Here is a 26161-nt window from a genome sequence, read left to right as displayed (position 1 = left end):
CGGAGCACAGGCTCCAGACGCGCAGCCTTAGTGGCCATGGCTCACGGGCCCAGCCGCTCCGCTGCATGTGGGATCCTCCCGGACTGGGGCACGAACCCGCGTCCCCTGCATTGGCAGGTGGACTCTCAACCACTGCGCCACCAGGGAAGCCCTGGTAGGATTAGCTTTTTTCCCCCATTTCAAACTAGAAGATAAATAAAATAGACATAAAACATTGAAGAAATTTTTTCTCGATGATCCCAGTTAGACATATTCTAAATGTTAAGTAATGTAAATGCATATTAGCATTATCTCAGGGTATGGTATATTGAGAATGTGGACTGATCCAAATGGCTCACATTTTAAAAATAATATTTCCATGTTTTTTGCAGATATAGAAAGGGTGGTGTATGGAGTATGTCAGAATTAGCTTTTCAGTTTCTTATCCACTCAAAGAATAGGACTGACATTTCAGTTACCGTCACACTGCATTTATTATAGTGAGATTTCTTTTGAGGAATTCAGTGGTTTATGTTATATTTTTAACTTTTGGATAAAAGTTGGGTGATTTTTATGCCATCCAGTTTTGTTTGTGCCTGAAGTGAATTAGATCTAGTCAAAAAGATAAGAGTAAGATCAGATTGAACCATGCTTTCCACTGTTCTATTTGTTGTTATTTCCTGGGACATGAAGTGACTGCTTTAATAAACCTTTGTTAGAGAAATAATATATCATCATAGAAAATGTGGGAGGAAAACCTTTAAATAGAAAGAAGAGAAGAAAATCCTGTGTATACTCTTTGGGATCATTCTTGAATAAGTTTCTTTGAGGAATGATTTTTCTTATGTTACCTTGCTTAAAGATTGAATGAAAAGATTGTACAAAAAGACTGTAAATGTGTATAGACTTACGAATATATTTCTACAAGGTGAAAAATTTTTAAGGTAATTTAATAATCAACCCCGTAGATAAGTTCAGAATATTTATATTATTTGATGTAAAAGTGATATTTAGATACAATATAGTAGATGCCAGATTTTTACCACTGGCTGGAGTTATACTAGGATCACCCTTAACTTCAAAATAGTAGTAAAAAGGAATACTTTACTTAACATTGAGTGGCCTTAAATGACATTTATCATTTTGAAGGATATAATTTTTAACAATTGGTGATTTAATTTAGTCATTCGTTTATATGCATGTATTTATATATTTGTTCATCATAGCAATACTTTAAAAAATTTTAAGTGTATAATTTATTATTTCTAATAAAAATATTAAAATAAAAATGATGTCTAGTTTTACTTTCAATAAGTATAATACTTATTTCAAAATTCACTAGATTAAAGAAAAATATAGTCATGTTAAGATTTCTGTAACTTAAAAATGAAATGCAGTAACTAACTTTATTCTTAAGTTACGAAACTGTGACTCTTGGGAATTTACAGTAAGAAAACTTTTTGATGCCTGTTTTTTTTTTTCCCCCAGCAACTCAACCATCCTAATGTAATTAAATATTATGCATCATTCATTGAAGATAATGAACTAAACATAGTTTTGGAATTAGCAGATGCTGGTGATCTATCCAGAATGATAAAGGTAAGGTTTGTTTTTTTTTTTTAAACTGAAGATTTATTTTTTCTAATTGAGTTGTAGGTTAAAAATATAGGCATGTTAGCTACTTTAAAGACCTCAACGTGGTGCTTAACATACGGTATCCCTGTAATAAGTGGTAGGCAGTAGTGATGATTATGATTATGAAGCTAGATACCTGGTGAAGTCACACTGGATATGTGAACACTCCGAGACCAACCTGGAAATAGACCGAGGGCTCGTCTTCTGTAAGCTGAAGTTATAGTTTTGCAGCTTGATTTCTCCAGCCAGAGCACCCTCAATCCTGCATCTCTGGACATCAAACAGAGGGACCAGTGGGAAATAGTAGGGCAGCCTGACCTGGGCTGTCCCTGCTCCTGGGAGGGATGCTCAGAGAAGAAAGTGGGCCTTAGATTCAAAGTTGCACATCAAACCCTGATTTGACCACTTAAAAGTTATTTCTTTTCTAAGGGCATATTAATTGGGTTTAAGTTCAGCTACGAGTTATAGAAACTGCCAAATAACAGTAGGCTAAAAACTGCTTATACTTGGGCTTAACTTAACTTCTTTTTTTTTTAATTTATTTTTTTGGCTGCATCGAGTCTTAGTTGTGGCATGCGGGATCTTTCATTTCGGCACGTGGGCTCTTCGTTGTGGTGCGCGGGCTTCTCCCTAGTTGTGCTGTGCAGGTTTCCTCTCTCTAGTTGTGGCGCACAGGCTGCAGGGCGCATGGGCTCTATAGTTTGCGGCATGCGGGCTCTAGTTGACGCACGTGAGCTCAGTAGTTGTGGCACGCGGGCTTAGTTGCCCCGTGACATGTGGGATCTTAGTTCCCTGACCAGAGATCAAACCCATGTCCCCTGCACTGCAATGCAGATTCTTTACCACTGGACCACCAGGGACTTAACTTCTGTGTGCCATATTTTTTCCAAAACAAAATAATAATAGAACCTACTTCATAGTCGTTTTAAATGATTAAGTAATTGATATTTACTAAGAACTTAGAAGAGTGTCCCACGTATAGGAAGGCTATGTAAATGGAAGCTGTTGCTGTATTATTAGTGTTATTATGTATATTTCTCTGTTGCATAAAATTCTGGGGCTAATACGGCAGTTCTGATCTCAAATTCTCAGAGACCAAGCCTGTTTACAGCTGATCAAGTCGTAGGCATGAAGGGAGAAGGGTACTGGCTGGCTGTATCTAAGGCACATCACTAGATGCTGCCACACACTGTTTTCCGTTTCATCCCATTGGCCAGAATTTCATCTCATGAACGTGTGTAGATGCAGGGGAGGCTAGCATGTGTAGTCTTCATTTGGCTGTCCATGTGTGAGCTAAACTCTTACTCTGGAAGCTGAATTGAACAGTGTGGAAATCAGCAAAGACCAACAAAATGAGAAGAAGCGAGAGCTGTTCATTCTGAGCCTGTTCCAGCAACGGAGTCAACCACTGTCACCAGCGTGTTGGCAGAGATTCTCGGGCAGGTAGAGGAGGAGGGACTCTTTATAGTGGATAAAAGAGGAGGCTTCGGTTGTGACCTGATGGGAGGCCACTGACACACAGAAGCTGTTGGTGAGCTCACTCCAAGTCGGGCGTCTTAGGTGACTGGCGAGGCTGTGTATTTGGCTTTCTCTGGTTGGTCCTAAGTTGGAAGCAAGGATGAAAATTGGGGAAGCTGTCAGTTATTAAGTCCTGGCCATTTGGGGCTGTTACAGAAGTTACTGTTCAGCTTACTGGATTGTCACTAGAGAGAGCAGTCTGACCTCCTCCGAGTCTGATGGAGCAGGCTGGCTTCCCGGGCTGCTTGTTAAAGATGGAAGGTTGGTTTCCTGGTCAGGTTGCTGGGGACTGTGGTTCAGAGTTCTGTTTTTATATGTGGTCTGGCCATTGTCTATTTGTATATTCAGTCTCTTAACAGATACCTGAGCACAACCAGTAATCTCTGCTACATGGAGTTCTTGTAAGGGGTTTTTAAAAACAGGGTTAGGTGCTTTGTATGCATTATCTTGTTTCCTCGTCAGAAGAATTCTTAGAGGTAATTTTGACACTTAGAGAAGATAAGTATCATTACTAATAAATAGAAGAACTGTATTTGAAGTTAGGTTTGTCTGATGTAAAAACCCATGTGTTTTTCTTTAGTGGCCCTTAAGAATTTTTGTATCACAAAACTCCTTTGAAAAATCAGATGAAAACTCTTGACCTTCTCCCCCGGAAAATGCTGATGCATACACAATTTGCATTCCATTCCAAGCCCTTTGCAGATGTTCTGGTCAAGGTGTTTGTGGGTTTACTAGCAGTAGCTGAGAACCCTGCTCTCCAGTGTGAGTTCAGTGTCAGCCACTTAAACTCTCATTACTTAACTTCTCTTAGGGTCAGTTTCCTCATTTGTAAGATAGAGACAGTTTTGAGATTGCTTTCTAAATTATAAAAACGCTACATAAAAGGAGGATAACATTCCTGCTATCACAGAATGCTATCAAGCTGACTCTGTTTAAAGTCCTGTGGTAGGATGACACACTTCCCATCAGTTACCTGACTTGCTGTTGTAGGGACTTCCCACCGCTACCACAGATAGCTAACCACCAATTAATTTGCAGTGTCTGCAAATTAATTAACAATAAAAAAAATGTAGTCTTCATTTTAAAAAGAAATGCAAAAACACAAATGGAAAATCTTACAAAACAGCTGTCTATCAAGATGAGACTCATAAAAGCTCATGTAAATAATCCTTACAAGAGAGACAAGTAAGATAACATTCTTTGCTTGAACCTTTAGGTACAAGAGTTATTTAATTACTTATAGTGCAAAGGAAAGAGGGCAAACCCCTACTGGGCAAATGCCTGCTGAAGCAGACGAAAGAAACAGACAATTTCAGTTACAGAGTCTTGCCCTAGATTGAGAGCTTGATGATTTAGGGGCTTGATTGCCTTTTAGAGTTTTTGCTCTTGTTCAATCTGGTTTTCTTTCTTTGCTGCTCCTACTTTACACATAAAGGTTGCTGTTCCTGGCCTAATGCCAAGGCATGCCTGGGCCTATGACGTTTACCTTGGAAGAGTACGCCTATCCTTTCACATTTGAGAAAACTAACTCAAAACCAGAGTGCCTTACAGAAGCCCTGTTATCTCCATCTTCAGCAGATTCAGATTTCTTCGGCCCGTGAGGAAGGAAGAATTTGTCAGTGTGATCTTATATTTATTGTGGTGGTGAACTCAGCTCCATATTCAAACAGACTTGCCATCACTTGACATTATCAAGGAAATTTTTAATCAGCTGACCCTATGGATCTAGTAAGATAGATTCAGAAGAACAGAACTCTGGTAACGAATAGTAACTTACCATTATAGAATGGATAGCTATACCCTTAGTCAGGGGCTACTGATTAAAATTTGAAAGTATCTATCACGTAAAAGACTATTTAGGGAACTTTTTATAAAAATAAAATATATCAACTGATTCCTAGTAAGTTATAAGCTTTTAGAGCAACATAGTGTATACTTTGGTAGAATACTGGAGTGGTTCTTCTTGACAGGATTAGTGCTATCATTCCTCCATCCTCACCCATAGGCTTTACTGTGTAAGCCTTTAATGATCCTGTCCTTTGTTAGAGCCGCCATCAGTTTGCCTAGTCAAGATAGAAGACATTCTTGGGTCTGGTTTTCCAGATCCTCTTGGAGCTGCACTTCTAAAGGTTGAAAGTAATACTATCAAGTCTGTAGATCTTACAGTAATCTCAGCATAATGACCATAACAGAAAGTTTGACTAGTGTTCAGAATAGAAATTTTGACTAAGCAGATTCACATAAGTAGAATGTCTTCATATCCTGATTATAGTCATGTATGCCTTTTGCAGTATGATATTTTAGACCTGACCAAATACCTAATTGTACTGGGAGGGAATAATTTAATAACTTGGGAGGATCTGACCTGTGAGATCTCTCCTGGTCCTTCATCAAACAGAATTACTCTGATTATGGATTGATGCATTTCAATAGAACACATAGTTGTGGCTTTTCTCTCCATTTGACTTAGTAAGCGTAGTGTTTCTTATTTTTTTAAATATAAATTATCTCTAATTACTTTTCTCAAATGGTGAAAGCCTTAACTTTCCTCCCTGCATTTCCATCTCCCAGATAAACCACTGACTTTTACGTGCATAAAACCTTTCCAACTTTATTTTGTATCTTTACACACATACAAAAATATATACTGATTGATTATGTATTCTTTCTCAGACGCATCACAGTGTATTTAATTATTGCTTTATTATAGACAGTTGGACTGTTTCCATCGTTTAATTCTTACAGAGAAAGCTCCAGTACAAAACCTTGTGTATTTCAATACAACAGTACCATACACACTGTACTTAATAGACAGTTACACAGATTTCTATAAATAATATTGCTGACCAATAGGGTATATGCATCACAGATACTGCCAAATTGTTCTCTCAAATAGTTATACCAATTTGTAGCCTTAAAGAAAATAACACTCTTTAATTTGTTTATTTACTGGACATTGTGTGCTGTACGCCTGGTTTATGGCTTCTTGGAACTTGTCTAGGAGAGAGGCATTTAACTGACACTCATAGAAAACTGTGTAACTGGAGCTGTAATAAGTTTTGTAAAGGAGTAGGATAGATTAGAATGGTAGTTTGTAACAAGACAGCCAAATCTAGACAGACTGGGAGCTTCTGAGGGTGATAGAGGACTCTAAGCAGTGATGCTATGGCCTTGATTTAACGACTTAATCTTAATGATCGAGCTGCAGTTTCCTCGGGTATGAAATTGGGTTAATAATACCTGCCTTATAGTCTTACTATGAGGGCTAAATAATATATAGGTATTTTATTTTTGTAGGCATATGTACAGATGTGTGCACATACTTAAGTATTATAATTACATGTGCCTATCTGAATGTGTGCTATCTACTCGATAGGTACTGGAACGTTCTTTATTCTGTTTAAATACTCCGGTCACCCCTTCTCCCCTCTCGTCTCACACTTCACAGATGGCAGCCTGCCTCCTCTTTCACAGGAGGAAGGGGACGTCATCTTCCTCCTGTGAACGGACGTCATCAGTCAGGATGCCATCACCTTCCCGTGGCCGAACCTGCTGGAGCAGCCTGGCCCTTCACTCTTCTCTCTTCCTTCTCTCCTGTCTCCATATTCCTTGTTGGACAGAAGGGGTTGTGTGTGTTGCCACCTGGATTCTTTGTTCTTTCTCTACCCCGATTCTCAGAAACCTTAGTTATCTACTCCCCATCCTGGAGGCATCTGCTGGGTCCTTCTAACGCCACTTGAACATGCTCAGGTCACTGTTATCTTAAACGTTCACACGCACACACGTGCATTCACACACGTCCCGCCTTCATGCATTCATTGATTCATCCAAGAACCGTATGTCTAGTGGGCAAGACAGAATGATAGGCGAGTGGAAATGCAGTATGTCAGACGTCAGTCAGTACAGTGGAGAAAAAGGAAATCCGGTTCAGAGGAGGGTGTTGCTGCTCTAAACGAGACGATGAAGGGAGGCCCTGCTGAGTTCAGTCCTGCCACCCCCGCCTCTGCCTGGCTTTCCCTTCCCACTGCCCGAGTTCTGTTTGTCTCCACAGTCAGACACTCACTCCTGACCTGGCTTCAAACACACCACAGGGCATGGCTCTCGAGTGACCCGTGTCATTCAATCCAGTGCCCGGGTCCGGTCCTCGTTCTGCTTGATCCTCAGCCGCCTTTGCCTCTGCTTTTCCTACCCTCCTTCTTAAAAGACTCCCTCTATGGCTTGTTGAGTCCCAAAGTGCCTTGGTTTTCTTCCTGCCTCTCTGGAGACTCTGATTCTTCTTGACTGAGTCAGTCTCTTCTTCCTAGTCTTTAATGACGGAGTTTTAAAAGTTTCAGTCCTGGCTTTTTTTTGCTTTTTGCTTTTCCCTCCCTTCCCAGTTGATCTTGTTTGTGCCAGTGGATCAGTTACTCTCTAGGCTCGTGTTGATCCAGTTTCTTGTCTGTAGCGTGGAGTTCTGTCTGAATCCTGAGAACATGCGATTCCCCACATCTACACGGGGACCCGTGGTTTCCCTCATGTCCAGGGCGCACGCTGGACCCCAGCAGTCTTCTCGGACATTCTTTCTCTCTTACCTCCCCTTCTCAGTCTGTCACCGAGTTCTGTTTACTTTCCTTCTCAGTGTCTCTCAGATTTCTCCACCCAGCTCCGTTTCCGTTTCTCTCCCTGCTGAGTGAAGGACTGTCACCTCTCACCTGGAACATGAGAGCTTTTTAACTAATCTCCCAGCATCCAGGATCCACCCCTCAAATCTATTCTATTTCTCCATCAGTCTTTAAGAGAAGTGAGGAGGGAGAGAAAAACAAAGAAAGAAAAACCTCTGCTTTCAAACCTTCCTAGAGTTTCCCATTGAGGTAAAGGTAAAGATGTTTGACGAGACGTACAGAACCACGTGTGATCCAGAACATAGGCTCTCGGAGAGAGGAACCCTCCTCTGCGTCGTGTCCTCACGCACTCCTCGTGCTGAGGACAGAGCCCTGCACACAGTAGGTGCTCAGCAAACCCTTGCTGTAGAATCTGCCCCGCCTCCCCTCCCAGGTCCCAGCAGCGGCCTCTCAGTTCTTCTTCAGGGCAGTCGAGCATCAGCTCCCGCTGCCCCAGGTGCTGTACCCCCCAGGCTGGCTGGGCTTATGTCTGTCTGTCCTTCGGCTCTGCTCAGACATCACTTTCTCAGGGATGGTTTTCTTTGACCTGTAGACGGCTTTATGCTCTTAATACTCCTGGCATACTCTTCTCTCAGTGCTTCGTAAGACATTCATGCATTTATTGGTGGGATTATTTTCCTGATGTCTGGATTTCCCATTTGACCTAAAGCCCTGCTGAGTACAGGGACTGTGTCTCACAGCCTGCCTTCATTTTCCAGGGAGTACCTGGCTGATAGTAGAAACTCAATAAATGTGTGGACAGTGTATGTATAACAGTTGATTGTCTCACCTCTGTTCCACTCCTCTGTTCCAGGGGTCCATCAGTAAACATGGGTGGTGGTATGACAGGCACATGTTTCCTACTGTTTCATACTCCGGTCCCACGAGGAGTTGCTAAGATATCGAGTGGTATGTGGCATGAGAGGAGACAGTGTTCTGATACAGGAAGGGGGTTTTTTGGCCCTAAGAAATTCTAAAACTGCTTTCTAACCACTTTGATTTGTGTTATAAGCCAGTCTTTATAAAAGGGACCACATTATGGAAAAAATCATAGGAACTTCTTTATGAAGGAACATGACAGTGACTTAGTGCTTTATAAAGGACAGCAGTAGATACTTGAATTGTAAGAAATGTGATTCATTTCTTTATGGTGAGTAATATTGTAAATCATTGTTCATCACAACAATATATTTCACTGTCTCAACTCTTCAGCTTAATTGGGGTAGAAGAGGAAATATAGCTCCTGGTCTGTATTCTAGAAATGAACCTCTGGATAGCACTGCATCAAAGATTTTTACAAGTAAATAATTAATTGGTTTAGAGCAGGCTGACAAATATAATTAAGCAATTTATAGTGGAAATATTCAGTATTTCTCTAATTAGTGACAGAGGAATACCTGAGGCTGTGGTCAGATGAAATACTTCCCAGATGAGTTTTAAGATAAAAGGAAATCCAGAATTTTTCATCATATATTTCTTTATCATCAGTAATCAGAATTTTAAAGGAAAAGACTCTTACAAAAAGTAACAGTTGGATTATAGTTTATCAAGTTGTGACATATATATGCTATACATTTTCTTTATTGTATCCTAAATTGGACCCAATACATGTTCCATTTTGTAGTATGCCTTATTAATACTATTTATGTCACTTTTCTGTTGCTAAGAAACATATTTGGTGATGGAGACTTAGTATAGAGGAGATAAGAGACTAATCTCAGAAATATATAAACTAGAGCTTTGTTTATTACACTTTGTCAGTAGAAATATTGCTAAAATATATTTAAAATTTTCATAGCCAATTTTGCCAAAATATATTTTTTGAACTATTTATAAGTTCCTATATAATTGCCTATTAGAAAGTCAGTTTGAGACAGATAGAAGAAAATATAAGTGCATATATTTAACATTATGTTTTTTAAAGCTGTACTTTACTAAAATATCAGTAAAACAAGATATAACCCAACATAAAAAGTCTCATGAAGGGAAACTCAGAAGTTTGTTATCTGCCAAAAAATTGTCATACCACACCACACTGGCTAAGAAGGAAGTAAATATTATTCTTACAGATTTCTTTTTTGTGAAATATGAAATACAAATAATTTAAATTGAACTCTGTTTTGTGCCAAGAGTTTGGCACAATTTCAAATAATTAGTTAAGGCTATCTTTTTTTTCCCGTCCAGTTTTATTGAGATATAATTGAGATACATCACTGTATAAGTTTAAGGTGTACAGCATAATGGTTTGACTTACATGTAATATATTGTGAAATGAATATCACAGTAAGTTTAGTTAGCATCCATTAGCTCGTATAGGTACAATAAAAAGAAAATGCAAAAAAAAAGGGGAAAAAATGGTTTTATTCTTGTGATGGGAACGCTTAGGATTTATTCTCTTAACAACTTCCCTGCGTATCAGACAGCAGTGTTGACTGTAGCCATCATGCTGCACATTGCATCACTAGTACTTACTTATCTTACAGCTGGAAGTTTGTACCTTTTGATCATCTTCCTCCAGTTCCCCCTCCCCCCTCCCCTGCACTTCTGGCAACCACAAATCTGATCTCTTTTTTCTATGAGACTGTGTGTGTGTTTGTGTGTTTTTTATTTAGATTCCATATGTAAGCGACATCATGCAATATTTATCTTTCACTTAGCACAATGCCCTCAAGGTCCATCCATGTTTTTGCAAATGGCAGGATATCCTCATTTTTTATGGCTGAATAATACTCCATTGTATATGTACCACAACTTCTTTATCCATGTACTGATTGATGCACACTTAGGTTGTTACCATGTCTTGGCTACTGCAAATAATGCTGCAGAAACATGGGGCTGCAGATATCATGTTTGTTTTCATTTCCTCTGGATATATTTCCAGAAGTGGAATTGCTGGATCACATGGTTTTATTTTTAGTTTTTTATTTTTAGTTTTACTTTTTTGAGGCTCCTCCACGGCAGCTACACCAGTTTACAATCCCATCAACAGTGTACAAGGGTTCCCCTTTCTCCACATCCTGGCCAGTATTTGTTGTCTCTTGTCTTTTTTTGATGGCCGTTCTAACAGGCATGAAGTGGTATCTTATTGTGGTTTTGATTTGCATTTCCATAATGACTAGTGATGTTGAGCATCTTTTCATGTACCTGTTGGCCATTCATATATCTTCTTTGGAAAAATGTCTACTCAGGTCTTTTGCCTGTTTGTTAATTGGATTATTTGGGGGGGTTTTTGCTATGGAGTTGTGTGAGTTCTTTATATATTTTGGATATTAGCCCCTCATCAGATATATCGTTTGCAAATATTTTTTCCCATTCTGTAGGTTGCCTTTTCACTTTTTGATTGTTTCTTTTGCTGTGCAGAAGCTCTTTAGTTTGATGTCATCATACTTGTTTATTTTTCATTTTGTTGCTTATGTTCTAGGTGTCATATCCAAAAAATCATTGTCAGGGAGCTTTTTCCTATGTTTTCTTCTAGGAGTTTCATGGTTTCAGGTCTCACATTTAAGTCTTTAATTCATTTCGAGTTAATTTTTGTGAGTGGTGAAAGATAAGGGTCAAGTTTTATTCTTTTATATGTGGATGCCCAATTTTCCCAGTACCATGTATTGAAGAGACTGTCTTCTCCCTATTGAGTATTCTTGGCTCCCTTGTCAAATATTAGTTGACTGTAAATCCTTGGGTTTATTTCTCAGCTCTCAATTCTTTTCCATTGATCTATGTGTCTGTTTTTATGCCAGTACCATACTGTTTTGATTACTGTAACTTTGTAATATAGTTTGAAATCAGGAAGTGTGATGCCTCCCGCTTTTTTCTTCTTTCTCAGGATTGCTCTGGCTGTTTGGGGTCTTCTGTGGCTCCGCATAAATTTTAGAATTGTATTGTCTACTGCTGTGAAAAATGCCATTGGAATCTTAATAGGGATTGCATTGAATCTATAGATGGCTTTTGGTAGGATTGACATTTTAATAATATTAATTCTTCTGATCATGAACATGGGATTTCTTTCCATTTTTTTGTGTCTTCTTCAATTTGTTTCATCAATATCTTGTAGTTTTCTGAGATCGTTCACCTCCTTTGTTAAGATATTCCTAAGTATCTTATTGTTGTTGATGCTACTGTAAATGGAATTGTTTTCTTTATTTCTTTTTCAGATAATTCACTATTACTGTATAGAAACATTACTGATTTTTATATGTTAAATTTTTATCCTGAAACTTTACTGAATTCGTTGATTAGAACTAATGGTTTTTTGGTGGAGTCTTTAGGATTTTTTACTTATAAAATCATGTCATCTTCAAGTAGAGACAATTTTACTTCTTCCTACGTGGTTCTAATGCCCTTAACTTGTTTATTTTCTTGCCTGATTGCTCTGGCAGGTTCTTTCAGGGCTGTGTTGAATAAGGGTGGCAAGAGTGGCTCCCGTGTCTTGTTCCTGAGTTAGGCTACCTCTTCTTATTTGTAATATATTTAGACATAGGCTGTGTTTTTGGATTGTCAACTGTGTATTTTCTACATTGTTACCAACTGTGTGGTATTTCTTTTAAATTTTGTAGGAGCTTTAAGACTCTTCCTTTATACAGACATAATGTTAATCTTTTATACTGATTTTTTTTACTGTGTTTATAAATGCACTTTGTATTAGTTTTTAATTGCTAATTATCACAAACTTAGCTTAAAGAAACACAAATTTATTATCTCACAATTTGTGGGGGGGGTCAGTGAGTTCACATACTGGTTTGTGGGTTCTTTGCTCAAGGTCTTAGAAACTGAAATCAAGGTGCCAGCTGGGCCTGTGATCTCATCTGAGGTTTAGAGCTTTCTTCCTTGTTCACTGATTGTTGGGAAAATACAGTTCCTTGCGGCTGTATGATGGAAGTCCCTGCTTTCTTCCTGGCTATCAACTGGGAGCCGTCTTCGAGGCCACATGGCCCTCTCTGCTGTGGCAGTTTGCTCCCTTAAGGCCAGCAGGAGAGTCTCTCTGGCTTTGAATCTCTCTGACTTCTTTGAAGGGTTTACCCGATTAGGTCAGGTTCACCCAGGATAATCATCCTGGTGATTATCTCAAAAGTAGCTGATTTAGAGCCTTAATTATGTCTGCAGAATCCTTTCTGTCACATAAGATAACCTAATATGGGGGTGATAGTTCATCACATTCACCACCCAGCTCATACTCAAGGGGAGGGGATGGTGCACCAGGACTTGAGGATTTTGAGGGGTGAGGTATGTCTGAGAATTCTGCTTACCACAAACTTTGATAAGTTAGCTAAAACATGAAGTGTTTTGGAGATAATTATTATCTTCAAATATTATAACGTGTAAATCTTGTTCGCCTTCTTGGTGTGGTTGTTTTTTTTGCATTTGCAGACATATTCTTATCTGTTCTTATCCAAATTTAGAGGCTGTACTGGAAATAAAATCACTTAGAAATGTCTTTTACACTCTTGACCTTTGGATCCTTGAAGCAGTAAAATCTCCCCAGCAGCACCATCTATCTTTGCTGACTCTGATTTATGGTTTAGAGGATACAGACACTGTCCATTTCAGCATCTGGCATAAAGTGTGCAGCCCAAGCCAGACCACAGGGAGAATTGCCAGCGATTCCAAATGCAGTCTGTTTCCTGCTGAATCTCTTGTATACGATTGCTATCTATCTTATTTCATACATGACTTTAGAATTATTCAGAAGTCTTAAGGTTACAGATTAGCCATGCTATCTGAAAAAACTATACAGAATTGAATATTCTATACATAGGTACCTACCTACCTACATCATGCATGTACACCTGTGTGTGTGTAACCACGTAGATTTATGTCTGTGTGGTATGTATATGTAGGTGTGTTATACAGCATTATTTTTACAGAAGCAGTGTTACTGATAAAGTATCCCTTGGGTTTTCTTTGATACCTGTGAAGTTTGGTAATAAAGTAGTATTGAACTTAGGGATTTTAATAAATTGAAAATTATGTACCATAATGGCCGTTATGTCGTCCTGTGAGCATAATGAAAAAGTGGTGTGTAAGTTTTGAACTATATTTACTTAGGAAAAAATAAGAAGATAATTTTCAGGGAACTTTTTGCTCCTTCTATTTGAAGGTAATATTGGTTGAAAGCTGCCTTTATAAACCATTTACCACCACGAGCAGTAGTGCTGGTAGCTGTAGACAATTAAGTAGAGAGAAGAGGTACGGACTTCTGTCCAACTTTTCTTTGTTCAGATTTCTACTGAGAGACTTTTATTGTCTCATTATTGTTCTGCTGTCTTCCTTGTCCATTAAGAATATTGAAATATCTTTCTAACTCTCTTACTATTGTCTGGTTTAACATAACTAGAAAGAATTCATCAGAGGCAAGTGTTGCCCTCTCTGCTTGTGAACTTCCATGTCGTCCTAAAGATGGACTTGCTGCTTTTTCATCTCACCACCTCTGTCTCTAGTCCTCTAATGCAGTAGGGACAACATCTTAAGTATTTCCAAGTATTTTCCCATGAATTTTAGGAACATGGAAGCTTCTCTTAAGAATTATCAACGTGGCAGCAATGCAGGCATCATTCCTTGTAGTAATTCTGATGCATTCATATCTTTTTCATTGATTTTTTAAAATATCCTAAGTTTCCTTGACACTGATGTATGAACATTTAGAAGGCAACTTTTCAGGGGGAAAAATATTGTGACTTTATAGGAGCTTATTTTTCTTGTTTGCTAAATAAGGTCTTTTTTTTCCCCCAAGGCTTAATTACTCAGAAAAAATATCTTATCTGTTTCACATTTTCTACCATAAGATAAAATATGTTTTGCACTTCCATTATTAACCTATATGATTTTGACTTTGGGGAATGAAGGGATTACATTGATGTTCTATTAAATTATAATTAGAAACAGCTGAGTACACTTAGCAGCTTTTCTAACATTTATAGGAAAGGAAAAAGACAAGTAGAGCTTGGATGAGAAATGTTTTATCAAAGAGGATAAAATTAGATGCAGATGATAAGTATTTTTAGTGATCTCCTGACTGCCAAGCCCATATTACTTGCATCTTCTAAGCAACTTAGGATACCTAAATTTTCTTCTGAGTGCCAAGGGTGAAAATATTCACACATTGCAAATTAGTATCACATACCAAAATTCTAATTGAGACATAATTATTTTATGCATTTATATAATTCCCAAAATTGGTGTATAGCAAATACTTGTACAGTTTAGTCTGTTGACACCTTCTTATGCCTTTGGAATAAAAATATTTCCATAGAAAGATTGACATATAATAAAAATCACACTTAGAACTGTCAATAACACTTTTAGAAGCATCCTGTCTTTTCCATCACCCAGTCCCTGTGCATTTGATTCTTTGAAATAACCACTGCAAAATATCATCTTATAAAAATGCATTATACTTAACAGAAATGTTTGGGAACATAACATCCCTTCTGTTGGTAAATGGTTGACCTAATTACAAGGTCAGTTACCTTATAATTACCTAATTACAAAAATTTGACCTGTTATCTCATGTGAAGGCCATTTACAGCATTAACTGGACCTATGGGGATCTCAGAGGTATTAGGATTGTTATTTTTGCTTTGTTTTTATCAGCTGGAGATTTAAAGGACAGGACATACTAGTAAAATTTGTTATTTTAAGTGTGAAAATGTGCCAATCAGGCATTTATTATTTGTGTTTTATTTGTAACTGAGATACCTTAGAGGCGGCAGGTGCCACACAGATCATCTCCAAGCTCTGTTTAATATAGTGAGGACACAGAGGCCCAGCAAGGTTAAGCGGCTTCTTCAAGGTCACACAGCCATTACTGTCAAGAATCAGGTCTGTTATTAAAGGCGCATATGGATTCTGTGAGTGGCACATGAAACATCTGATGACACCCCCAAGCAGGAAATAGTTCCTCATAGTGAACATAAATTACTTACTTCCTCCTGTGAGATACTTGGAAGAGATGGAAAACAGCTGATGCCTGCAATGCCAGTTCTCATATAACTTCATTATTTCTTGTTGTTTAATTACCATTTCTCCTAATTTTCTTCAAGAATGACTTGCCTGACAGGATTGTTATTTGTTGTTTTTTTGGTTTTGTTTTTAACTACAGCAGTATGTTGTTTCCAAAGGATGCTTGGTATATGGTGCCCAGGACCAGCACACAATCGTGGGTCCCCTTGTTGACAAATGACTAGGAATTTCTAGGCGGCAGAACAGAGCATTACACTCAGTGCAGGGCCCTGCATGAATGTATGGGCCGCACACCTGTGAAACTGGCACTCTGGTTCTGGGTGTGTTGTCTGAAACTTTCTTGTTAAAAATTAATATACCAAACTACGGGCTTAAATATTTTGATACACTATAGAGATTAACTTTTTTTTTTGATCCAACAAGATAATTTTCTGTTCTTTCTCTGTTGATGAGTTTATGCTGGGTAATACTGTTAAATTTTTTTCCCAAGATTTCCTGAGGAGGAATGCTAGAGTTATAAAACTTAGAAATAAATGTATGTGCTGTTTGGAGTAGTGGTGTCTAGATTCAGGAACCAAGTGACCCCAAAACTGATACTTGATAAGCAGTGCCCACTATGTAATTTGGTCTGGGGCATTTAATTTGTAGGAGGATGTTTGACAATTTTAAAAAAGGATGTGACTATTTTCCAAAAATCTTTGAATGGAAGCAGCTTGCATCAGCTAGCCTCTTTTATATTAATACACATCGTTCAGTGACATTGCACATGTTTTACCAGGGATGCTGAATTTCACCTAAGTGAGATGCTGGTAATCTTTTTACACATAAATGAGAATATAATATAACCTGATGTTTGTATATGCATTTTACATGCACCCTGGCTGCCTTTTTTGTACATCTTTTCTTTTGATGTGAATAATGTTCAGTGTATATTTGAATAATGTTGATGGAGATAGAAAAATATGCTTTTAAAGTAAACAATATTTGAAGCTTTGCATAGAAAAAAGATGAACGTACCTTTGAGAAAAAGACTAAATAATAATTCTGTCCAAGTGGTTAGGTATACCTGAGTGCTAATTTCTGTCTTTTCATGACTTTTTAGATATTTTATTTTCAGATATAAAAAGTTAAAATTCTATTTTATAACATAAATATAGTAAAAATGACATATCCTGTAATATCCAGAAATCTTTATTACTACTAACGTTTAAAAACTATTTATTGCTTTATTAAAAACTTACCACATGACAAATAAATGTACATTTTTTATTTCTGTGTATTGGTATTAGATTTTTTCCAAATCTAGAGCTGAATATTTATGTGGGACTGTCTTTTTTCAAAAGAAAGATAGGATTTTTGAACAGTAATGCTATTTAACTGGATAATTAACTTTTAAAAGATATGTATATATTAGAATAAGTTAAGAAAAGGTGGTTCTTTTTTTTAATACATTGGCATTTTGTAAGTTCCTCCTTTGTAGTGCTAATATAAATTTTACCAGTAGTAAAAAGAATTCATATTTGTATTGCGTTTTTTCTGTTCATCCTCTTTTTAAGAGATAGCCAACAGTGCCACCATCAGAACAGACAGCCTTTTCTCATCATAAGTATTGGTTTCCTCAAAAAAAAAAAAAAAAAAAATCTACACTGAAGGATGGTTGAAAAACTGCATGTGTTTAAACAGACACATAAAAAATATTGGGAGATAACCAATGACGTAATGAAACTGCTTTTGATTTATTTTACGATCCAGTCAAATTCCTAAAATTATTCTTCAGAAACATGTTAGGAATTTAGATAGTTACATTTGGCCAAGTCATTCCGTCTCGGTAGCATTATATTGATGCCAGTTTATTGTTATCACCTTTAATTTGTTATTGAAAGAAACGATCCTAAACAAGAATATGAAAACATGAAAATAGTCAGACTATCTTGGCCTGGTTACATCTTCCATTTTGAGGGCAATTTTTTCATTCTGCCCTTTCCTTTATATATGACTTATTTTTTAATAATGGAACTTTAAAGGTAAATTGTCAAGTTAATTATAATTACGGTGGTTTCAGAATCTATATTAAAGCATAAGCTTCTTCTTTCATGGTCTGATATTTACATGATACGGTATATTTATTTTTGAATGAAAAGAAACCTGGTCCCCATCTTCCTGTTGACATCAAACAGTCTTCTGATATGCTAATCCAGAGTGAGGGAAAGCACATAGACTGGCTTTATTTGGAGTCATTCCAAATCTAAAAGAATATTATGTGTATAGAACTGATTTTGCAGCATTGCCCCCATAGAATGAAAACCGATGCTGACACAGTCTGCAATTAATAAGACTTAACGTTGAAACATGATATGGGAGGTTTTCACCATTTTAGTATTAACCCTGATTTGCTTTTTAATATCCTGGTCATCTAATTGTTATTTGTTTTTTTGCTACTGATGTAATAGCTATTGAAATTGCTAATAAGTTCATTCCTGTAGTATGTGTTCCAATAAAGATTAACCTAAAGTGATTCGCTTTTCCTTAAAGATTTATCCTTTGGTGTATTGAGTGCATATGAGACAGTAAATATAATCCTTTGCTAAGTATGAAGTAGGGGTACAGGCAGATTTGTTTCCCTGTATTGTTTTTCCTTTCAGCCTGCCCTCAACTGGTCACAGGGGTAGGAACTGACACAGCTCATTATTTTGGAATCATCTGAAGTACCATTCTCCATATTCAATAACAAAAGAAATCAAATTAGTTGAACTTTCAAAAATGTCAAGTCACCAGATAAAGTGCATTAAAGCACGTATTTAAATGTCGATGTCTATTAATCAATGTATATCTTAAAAAGTTAAAATTGTCTGAAAATTTGTCTAAATGAAATACTTATTCATGTTGGTCATTTATAGATTTTGCTAAGTAGAAAACCAATTACACTTTTGTTTTTGAAAAATAATTTTTATGTAAAGAATCTTTATAAATCTTATGAAGCTACGAACTGTGTTCTTGAATCAGCATATTATTAGTATATTCTTCTGGCAAAGGTAATGTAGAAAAACGGGCATGAATATGTACCTTTGGTTTTGCAGTTATTTAGTTATTGCCCTCTTACGCGTGATGGCCCACTCCTTCCAAGCTAGCATATTTACACTCAGCTTTTTTTGCCCTGGTCTTCCTGTAATGTTTTGCTCCCATATTTAGTTTCATTCGTTCAAAGCAAAGTGCAAGTTTGACTTGGAGTATGCAGTGGAAATATTCATGAAAACTTTTCACATAAATCCCTTTTGTTTATTTAAGTTTTAATAAATTAAGTGATATTTCAAATCACCAAGGATGGTTCAATATTTAAAGGAATTCTACTTCACTACCTTCTGTCAAGAGAAGGACTATCTTGTAATGAACATAATCACCTCCATGTCTCTAGACTCTTTTATTCTGGCTATTCTTAAAATAAAATCTGACATCCTCCTTTTAGGATAAGAAATTACTTTATGTGGATGTTAATTTTTTGAAATAGATGGACACCACAAAGATGTAGCATGATATGGCTTGTGCTGACCTTAGATACAATAGGGAGACATTTAAGCCATTGTGTCCAGTAAAAATCTTGGTATCCTTTCACTATGGAAAATCATGGTTTTTAGCTGGTAATAGGTAGATAAAAGTAGGTGTTTTTCTGACTGAAGTCCGAATCTAGTCTGAAGATAATTTCTGTTTTTAAAATCTTATTTAAAATTTTTTAAACAGCATTTTAAGAAACAAAAGAGGCTAATTCCTGAAAGGACTGTTTGGAAGTACTTCGTGCAGCTGTGCAGTGCACTGGAGCACATGCATTCTCGACGAGTCATGCACCGGGGTGAGTTCAGTCATGAGTAACTTTTAGTGTTGGTGTCAACGATGCACAGTATCAGGCTTTCCCAGGTAATTTATTTCCAAGTTTTGATTTTACTAGAATGATAAGCCTTTAAGTGAAGACTACTTGGGGTTTTTTTTAAATAAGAATTAGTTATTTTTCTGTTTGACTTTTTTTTTTTTTTTTTTTTTACTGATTATGTTGGTAAAAGAAAAAAAATTAGATGCAGGAAAGCAGTTGAACATGCATAAGGAAGAGGTTTTTTTTGTTTTTTTTAATGAACTATACATTACAGCTATTTAGATTTTTAATGTTCAGCATTCACTGTTAATATATTTATAGTTATCAGTCAAATGGTTGGGTGGAATGTATGAAGGTTACATCACTAAGGCATTAATCCCTTGATTTGGGGGTTTGAACAATTTCAGTACAATTTACTTAAGCAATTAAAATTTCTGAGGTCATCTAAGTAAAGAATTACCTGTGTCAGAGTTATGATTTTATATTTTGTGTAAACATGTCAATAAATTGCTCTTTAGTGGGATATTCTATTTGAAATTGATATAAGAAGGGCACAAATTTATTTTGTGCTTTGAATGTCACAGAAGTTTATTTGAAAATGGATAACAAAATACATTTTAAATGAAAATGAATAGTGATCATCCTGCATTGATGATTATCTGTCTGTCATGGGACTGAGACTCAGAAATATTAGGCTATATGAAAATTACTCAAAATAATTGGTTAAAAATTCAAACTGACTTTCATTTTTGAGATGTATTTTAAATTCAACAATGAGAAGTGTTTTTTAATCCCTTGAATATACCTAAACTGACATCATCTTTCACCTGATCCCTTCATTTATTCACAGATATAAAACCAGCTAATGTGTTCATTACAGCCACTGGGGTCGTCAAACTTGGAGATCTTGGGCTTGGTCGGTTTTTTAGCTCCAAAACCACAGCTGCACATTCTTTAGGTAAGAGACACAGTATAATTTCATTTGGTTATCTACCCCCCTTCCCCCCACCCCGCCCATATGGTTAAAAATGTAAGGGATGTACAGATTACATGCTAGCTTTTATAGTCTAAATAAAACTATTTTAAAAATCATCAGGTCCTGAGCTGAAACCTGTCAGGTATAATGTGTCCATTCATGTGACAGTTGGATACTTCTGTTAGTTTGACCCTCAGGCAGGCATTTAGTAAAAGAAAATGCCAATGAACAAATCTAGTTTTAACCATTGCCATGGATCCTTCCTTTTCCTTTTACATTAATAATATTAATATGAAGAATAAACCATATCTTGAAAAAGGACCTCACCTGACCGTTTAAAAATACTATAGTTGTTTGTAAATGTTTATTTATTAAAGTAACATACATGGTTGTGATTGCTGTAGAGGGGGGACCTAGAGATGATCTGTGGCTAAGGAGGAAGATATTCCCCTAAGTTATAAAGTAGAAGATGCTTGTAATTTATTCATTCTAGAGCTGATAATATACGAGTGTCCTTTGTACCTAAAATAGAACTGAATGTAGCTATTACAACATTATATTAATGGAAAGAAGGTTGTCCAGTTTAGAAACAATAATTACTAGGAAGAAATAATTTTTAAATTGAATAACTTAAAGGGAGTGTTAGAGCTTCTCCTGAGACTCTTCAAATCATATTGTCCCCTTGTAATATGACTTTGTCAAAATGGTAACAACCAAAATAAAACAAGGATTAAGATAAAAATAAGTTGGCTTTAATTTAATGATGCCCCATCTTTGGTGAAAGATGAAATCATTGAAAACAAGTGATTTTTTGGATAAAATTATTGTTTTTAAATGAGAAATAAAACAATTTTAAATGGCTTGATGAGGAATAAGTGAGTTACACTAAATAATGATGTTGTGAAACGAGCATCTGAATTAGTTGACTGGACATTTTTAAATGGCTTTTGACATAAAGGTCCTGTGTGGCCTTGAACCTGTCATTTAATTCTTCTGTATATAGGATAGTGTGTGGCACATAAGTAGGCACCTGATCAGTATTTGCTGAATGACAAGATATTGGGTCCTAGATTAAGGAGTGGTGGGAAGATAATACTTTACCCTTTACACAGAGTTTCAGTTTTGTCCAGTACTTTAAGAAAATAAAATTTCAACTGATGCCGAGTAACAATGTTTTAGTTTTCTCTTTCACTTTACATTTATTCTTGCAGAACATTACAATTTTTTCAGGATAGGAAAATTTGATATGAAGTTCCATAAGAAATGCATAAATTTTCAGAGCACTTTAATAAAGTTTTATTTGGAAGTTCCAACTTTGACAATGCAAATAGTAGAGGATTTCTGTGAAGAAAACTTTAGATTGTTCCAAGCCAGTGCCACTGATCGTTAGGGAAGATAACGTGTTCACTGTTACTCATCTGAACGGAATACCCTAACAGCACTCTGTTGTTAATCTACTTAGAAATGCTAGGTTACAGTTACACATGCACACACATACAGGCACACAGGCACAACTGCACGTATCCATGCTCCTGCACACATATATGTATTGTGTAATTGCTGCTTTGCAGGCTGTCGCTCTGAGCATGCCGTAGTTGCCTGACCCTAAGTATACCTAAGTATAGGGTCCAGCATACTGTGTGAAAACCAAATCTTAACAGTTTAGGAAATGGGCTTCTTTAGCTTGCCTGTCACTGCCTCTTACAAAAGTCCTCAGTGGGGTTTACAAACGTGTATGCATGTCTTAGATTTAGGTGATGTGTTATTATATGATATAGAGGGTAAAAATTTAATAGGTTTAATAATTCATTAAGAATTTCTAACGTCAGTTTTTAATCTAAATCAATTCACTTAGGGTCATGTAGTGTGTGTGTGTGTGTGTGTGTGTGTGTGTGTGTGTGTGTATGGACACACACACATATAAATGGGGATGCCCATAATTATAAAACATTCTGAGACACACCTGAAGTACAGACAGTGAGGAAGTAGCAATGAGACTGGTTTGTTGGATGAATGAATCAATAGAAAAATAATTTGTTTCACAAGTATTTTTGTTTTCCATGTTATTTGGAGAAAAATATTCTTAAAATCAGAAAACATGCTTTATTCCTGCCTATCTTGTCTGTGAAGTAAAGATTTTGATGGTTTGAAACTGAAGTTCACTAAGCAAAGTACGTTGAACATCAAGAATTAAAGTTTGAACTCTAGCCTACCAAGGTATTTGGACCCAATAAAAATCCTATGTAGGAGGATCAGGAAAACTCTTTGCTAACAAAGAATATGTATAAAATAACAAGGACAGAAATTGTGACATAGATTTATGTTTGTTGACAAGTTGACCCTAATTTTTGCTTTTAAAGAATTATTGCCCTCCTGTGTTACTGACATATATTTTTATTTTTAAGAGCAAATTTAAAAGATTGCTTTTAAAATAAACAATAAGGATATATAGTGCAGCATAGGGAAATTTAGCCATTATTTTGTAATAACTTTAAATGGAGTATAATCTGTAAAAATATTGAAACACTGTATTGTACACTGGAAATTTATAATATATAAATTATAATATAATAAAAAATAAAAGATTGCTTTTATTTTTCCAAAAAGTACTTGAAAATGTGGCCACCTCTACAAATTTATTTTGCTCACAGAAAATATGATAAACTGTATGTTTTACAGTATGTTGTTTTTTTTCTGATTTTGCTGAGGATTAAATCTGTAGGGCATGATTTATTTATTCACAGTGCAGGTTTAAATATTAGTGAAACTACAAATGAATGAGACCTGTATATCGTTCATAAAGGAAAATCCGAATAAGATTACTTTGAATGAAGTCTGTTCTGATGCCAAATTTTGTTTAATTTTGTAAAGGAGATTTTTTTCAGGAATTTAATTCAAAAAGGCAAAAATACCTAAGATTTTAGAAATATCTTGTTGTAGTAACAGATTTATACTTTGTTTATTTCAAAATACATTTTTTTCAAAAATCAAAGATTTTTCACTTATTTTTATTCAATCATTAGTAAGGAACATGCTTCCAAATTTTTTTGTATTTAACAATCCTTAAGAGATTGTCAAGTCCTTGAATTTTTCAGTTGTCTCTTCATTTTCTATCTCTTTTTTTTTTTTTTTTTTTTTTTTTTTTGCGGTATGCAGGCCTCTCACTGTTGTGGCCTCTCCTGTTGCGGAGCACAGGCTCCGAACGCGCAGGCTCAGCGGCCATGGCTCACGGGCCCAGCCGCTCCGTGGCATGTGGGATCTTCCCGGACCGAGGCACGAACCCGTGTCCCCTGCATCGGCAGGCGGACTCTCAACCACTGCGCCACCAGGGAAGCCCTCTATCTCTTATTTGTATCATTTAATTACATGGTAACATATCGACATGCAATAAAATCTCTGGTTCTCTCACATTTTCTGTAGGAAATGAAGTTGTGTAGGTGGCCACGTTTCCAGTCAGTTTTCACAACCAGTTTTTTCACTAAGGAGTATGTCAACATAGAATAATAATAATTCCTTAAATTCAGGGTTAAAATTACAGATACTAAATCTGATGTTGCTGGATGTTCAGACCATGTTCAGTTCTTCAAAATTGAAAAAAAAAAAAATCTCAGAGGCCTTTAGTTTTTCTTCTGCTCCCACCACACACAGTGTCTCCCAGTCTATCCACTTTCTGTCCTGTCCTCCTTAATCCACAACAACTTCATGTTTGGACTAGGAAAGTATCCTCCCTTGTTTGTAATATTCCTTCCCCAAAGACATTATCTGATCATGTTACTTCCTCCAAATATTTGACTGTTCCCTGTGCCCTAAAGAATATCGTGAGAAGTCCTTGGCTTCGCGTTTGGGGTCCTCTAGGTCGGTGTCCGCTGGCCCACTCCCGTCTTTGGCTACCCACCTACCTCATGATATCCGCCGTGCTTTTCCTCTTGCCTTGTTCTGAACGTGAGACAGAACAGAGGACACCTGGATTTACCTGCCCATTCTTCTGTAGGACCCTGAACAAGCCCTTCATTCACTTTTTGCAGGTTCAGTTTCCTGGTTTCTAAAAATGGAAATGTGGGTAATAACCATCCTATGTCAAGCAACCCCTAACCTAATGATAAAATGAACGCAAACATGTTTTCTGAACACTGCAAGTTGCTGTATGAACGTGAAGTTGCTTATGTTAACATGACAGTGGTGTGGGGAGAAGAGGAGAGGGAAGTCATGTGAAATTTATTTATTCTGTTGAAATACCTGAACTGATTCATTCAAAGACACAGGTGCTAAATCAACTAAAGTTGATTTCCCAACTCATTAATGGGTGATAACCTGCAACTGGGAAAACATTAGTCTGTGTTTACAGTACTTTTCATGCTGTTCCATTTACTTAAAGACAGATTCCCATTTTTCTGCCTTCTCCTTGTAGACCTTCTGCTGTCCTGCTCTCTGGCCAGTTCGGTTGGTCAGACGTAGTGCAGTCATTTACAGAGTTGCCTGTGCTCCTGGAGGTGGGGAGTAATGTGCCTGATTGTTCTGTACAGTTTGCAGCCGTTCAGCTCCCTGAGGTCCTCGCAGGAGGACGTGAGCCATGGATGCAAACTGTTCCCCTTCTAGAGCCCAGGAGACTGAGGCATAGGAGGCGAACGGGCTTTGCACATGGAAACCAGTGAGGCGAGCTTCCCCAGTCTGCGGTCCCTCTCCCACCCGGCACTGTATGTTTTTGCTGTATCCGGACCTTGTGGCGTTTTCCCTGACTCTGCCACTGTTTTCTGACTTGTTACTTCCCTCCGTCGGGGTTACCTTATCCCGCTGTGCACATAGCTGAGGGGCCTGCAGGTGAAAGTGCAATTTGCCCCCATCCTGCACTTGACTGTTGTGCATGCCCAAGACTCAGAAGTAAACGGGACAGAAGTCTTTCTTACAACCATTTTGTCTACCAGCAACTGGGGCTGATATTTCTAAGGAAGCGGCTCTTCTAGACTGAAAACTAAAACTTCACCAAAACCTGTGCAGTAGGAACATGGCAGTCAAGGTGTAATTTTTCTCATGTCACCTTGGATTATTTAAAAATAATCCAAATACATGATTGTTAGTCAAACCATATCAAACTGCCCTAATTTCCTGTGATAATGACCCAGAGGAATCGTCCACGGCTACTAAATATCAACAGCAAACGTAGCAGTGAATACGCGCACAGCATTTATTATTTGCAGGCACTTTTAAAGCACATTTTCTCCTCTGTGCCTTCATGTTGTGTGGGGCTAGGGTGGGGATTACCGAGCTCTCTGTGTTTAATACTGAACCTGACCCCCCCACACACCATCCCTACGGTTCCTGATCCTTTATCCTATTTTCATTTTTCTGTTTTTCCTGTAGGACTTTGTATCTTCGAATATGCTGTGTTACTCACTTATTACGCTTAGTGCTTTCTGTCTTTCTGCCTCAGCCATGTGGAAGCTTCATGAGGACCGGGTTCTTCATGTTTTTGGTTCTCTGATGTATCTCAGATGTGTAGGAGAGGGCATTGCACATAGTAGATGCTCAGTGCATACTGATCAAATGAATTAGAGACAGGCTACACATCAAAGGATGGATTTAACTAAATATATCAGT

The 26161-nt window shown here is 37.1% G+C and overlaps 1 protein-coding gene across 5 annotated transcripts in view; it reads left to right on the top strand.

Moving 5' to 3' along the window:
* NEK7 (NIMA related kinase 7) overlaps positions 1 to 26161 on the top strand; it is a 150326-nt gene that overhangs the window by 83469 nt on the left and 40696 nt on the right. For all 5 annotated transcript variants that reach the window (XM_060293901.2, XM_030884080.3, XM_060293940.2 and 2 more), the window contains 3 exons: positions 1468 to 1578; positions 19464 to 19572; positions 20441 to 20548. In XM_060293901.2, coding sequence (XP_060149884.1) covers positions 1468 to 1578; positions 19464 to 19572; positions 20441 to 20548 — 328 coding nt within the window. The remainder of the gene's footprint in view (positions 1 to 1467; positions 1579 to 19463; positions 19573 to 20440; positions 20549 to 26161) is intronic.

The sequence above is a fragment of the Globicephala melas genome, chromosome 1 (assembly GCF_963455315.2).
Source record: "Globicephala melas chromosome 1, mGloMel1.2, whole genome shotgun sequence".
NCBI lineage: Eukaryota > Metazoa > Chordata > Mammalia > Artiodactyla > Delphinidae > Globicephala > Globicephala melas.
This window is presented reverse-complemented; position numbering and strand designations above follow the sequence as displayed.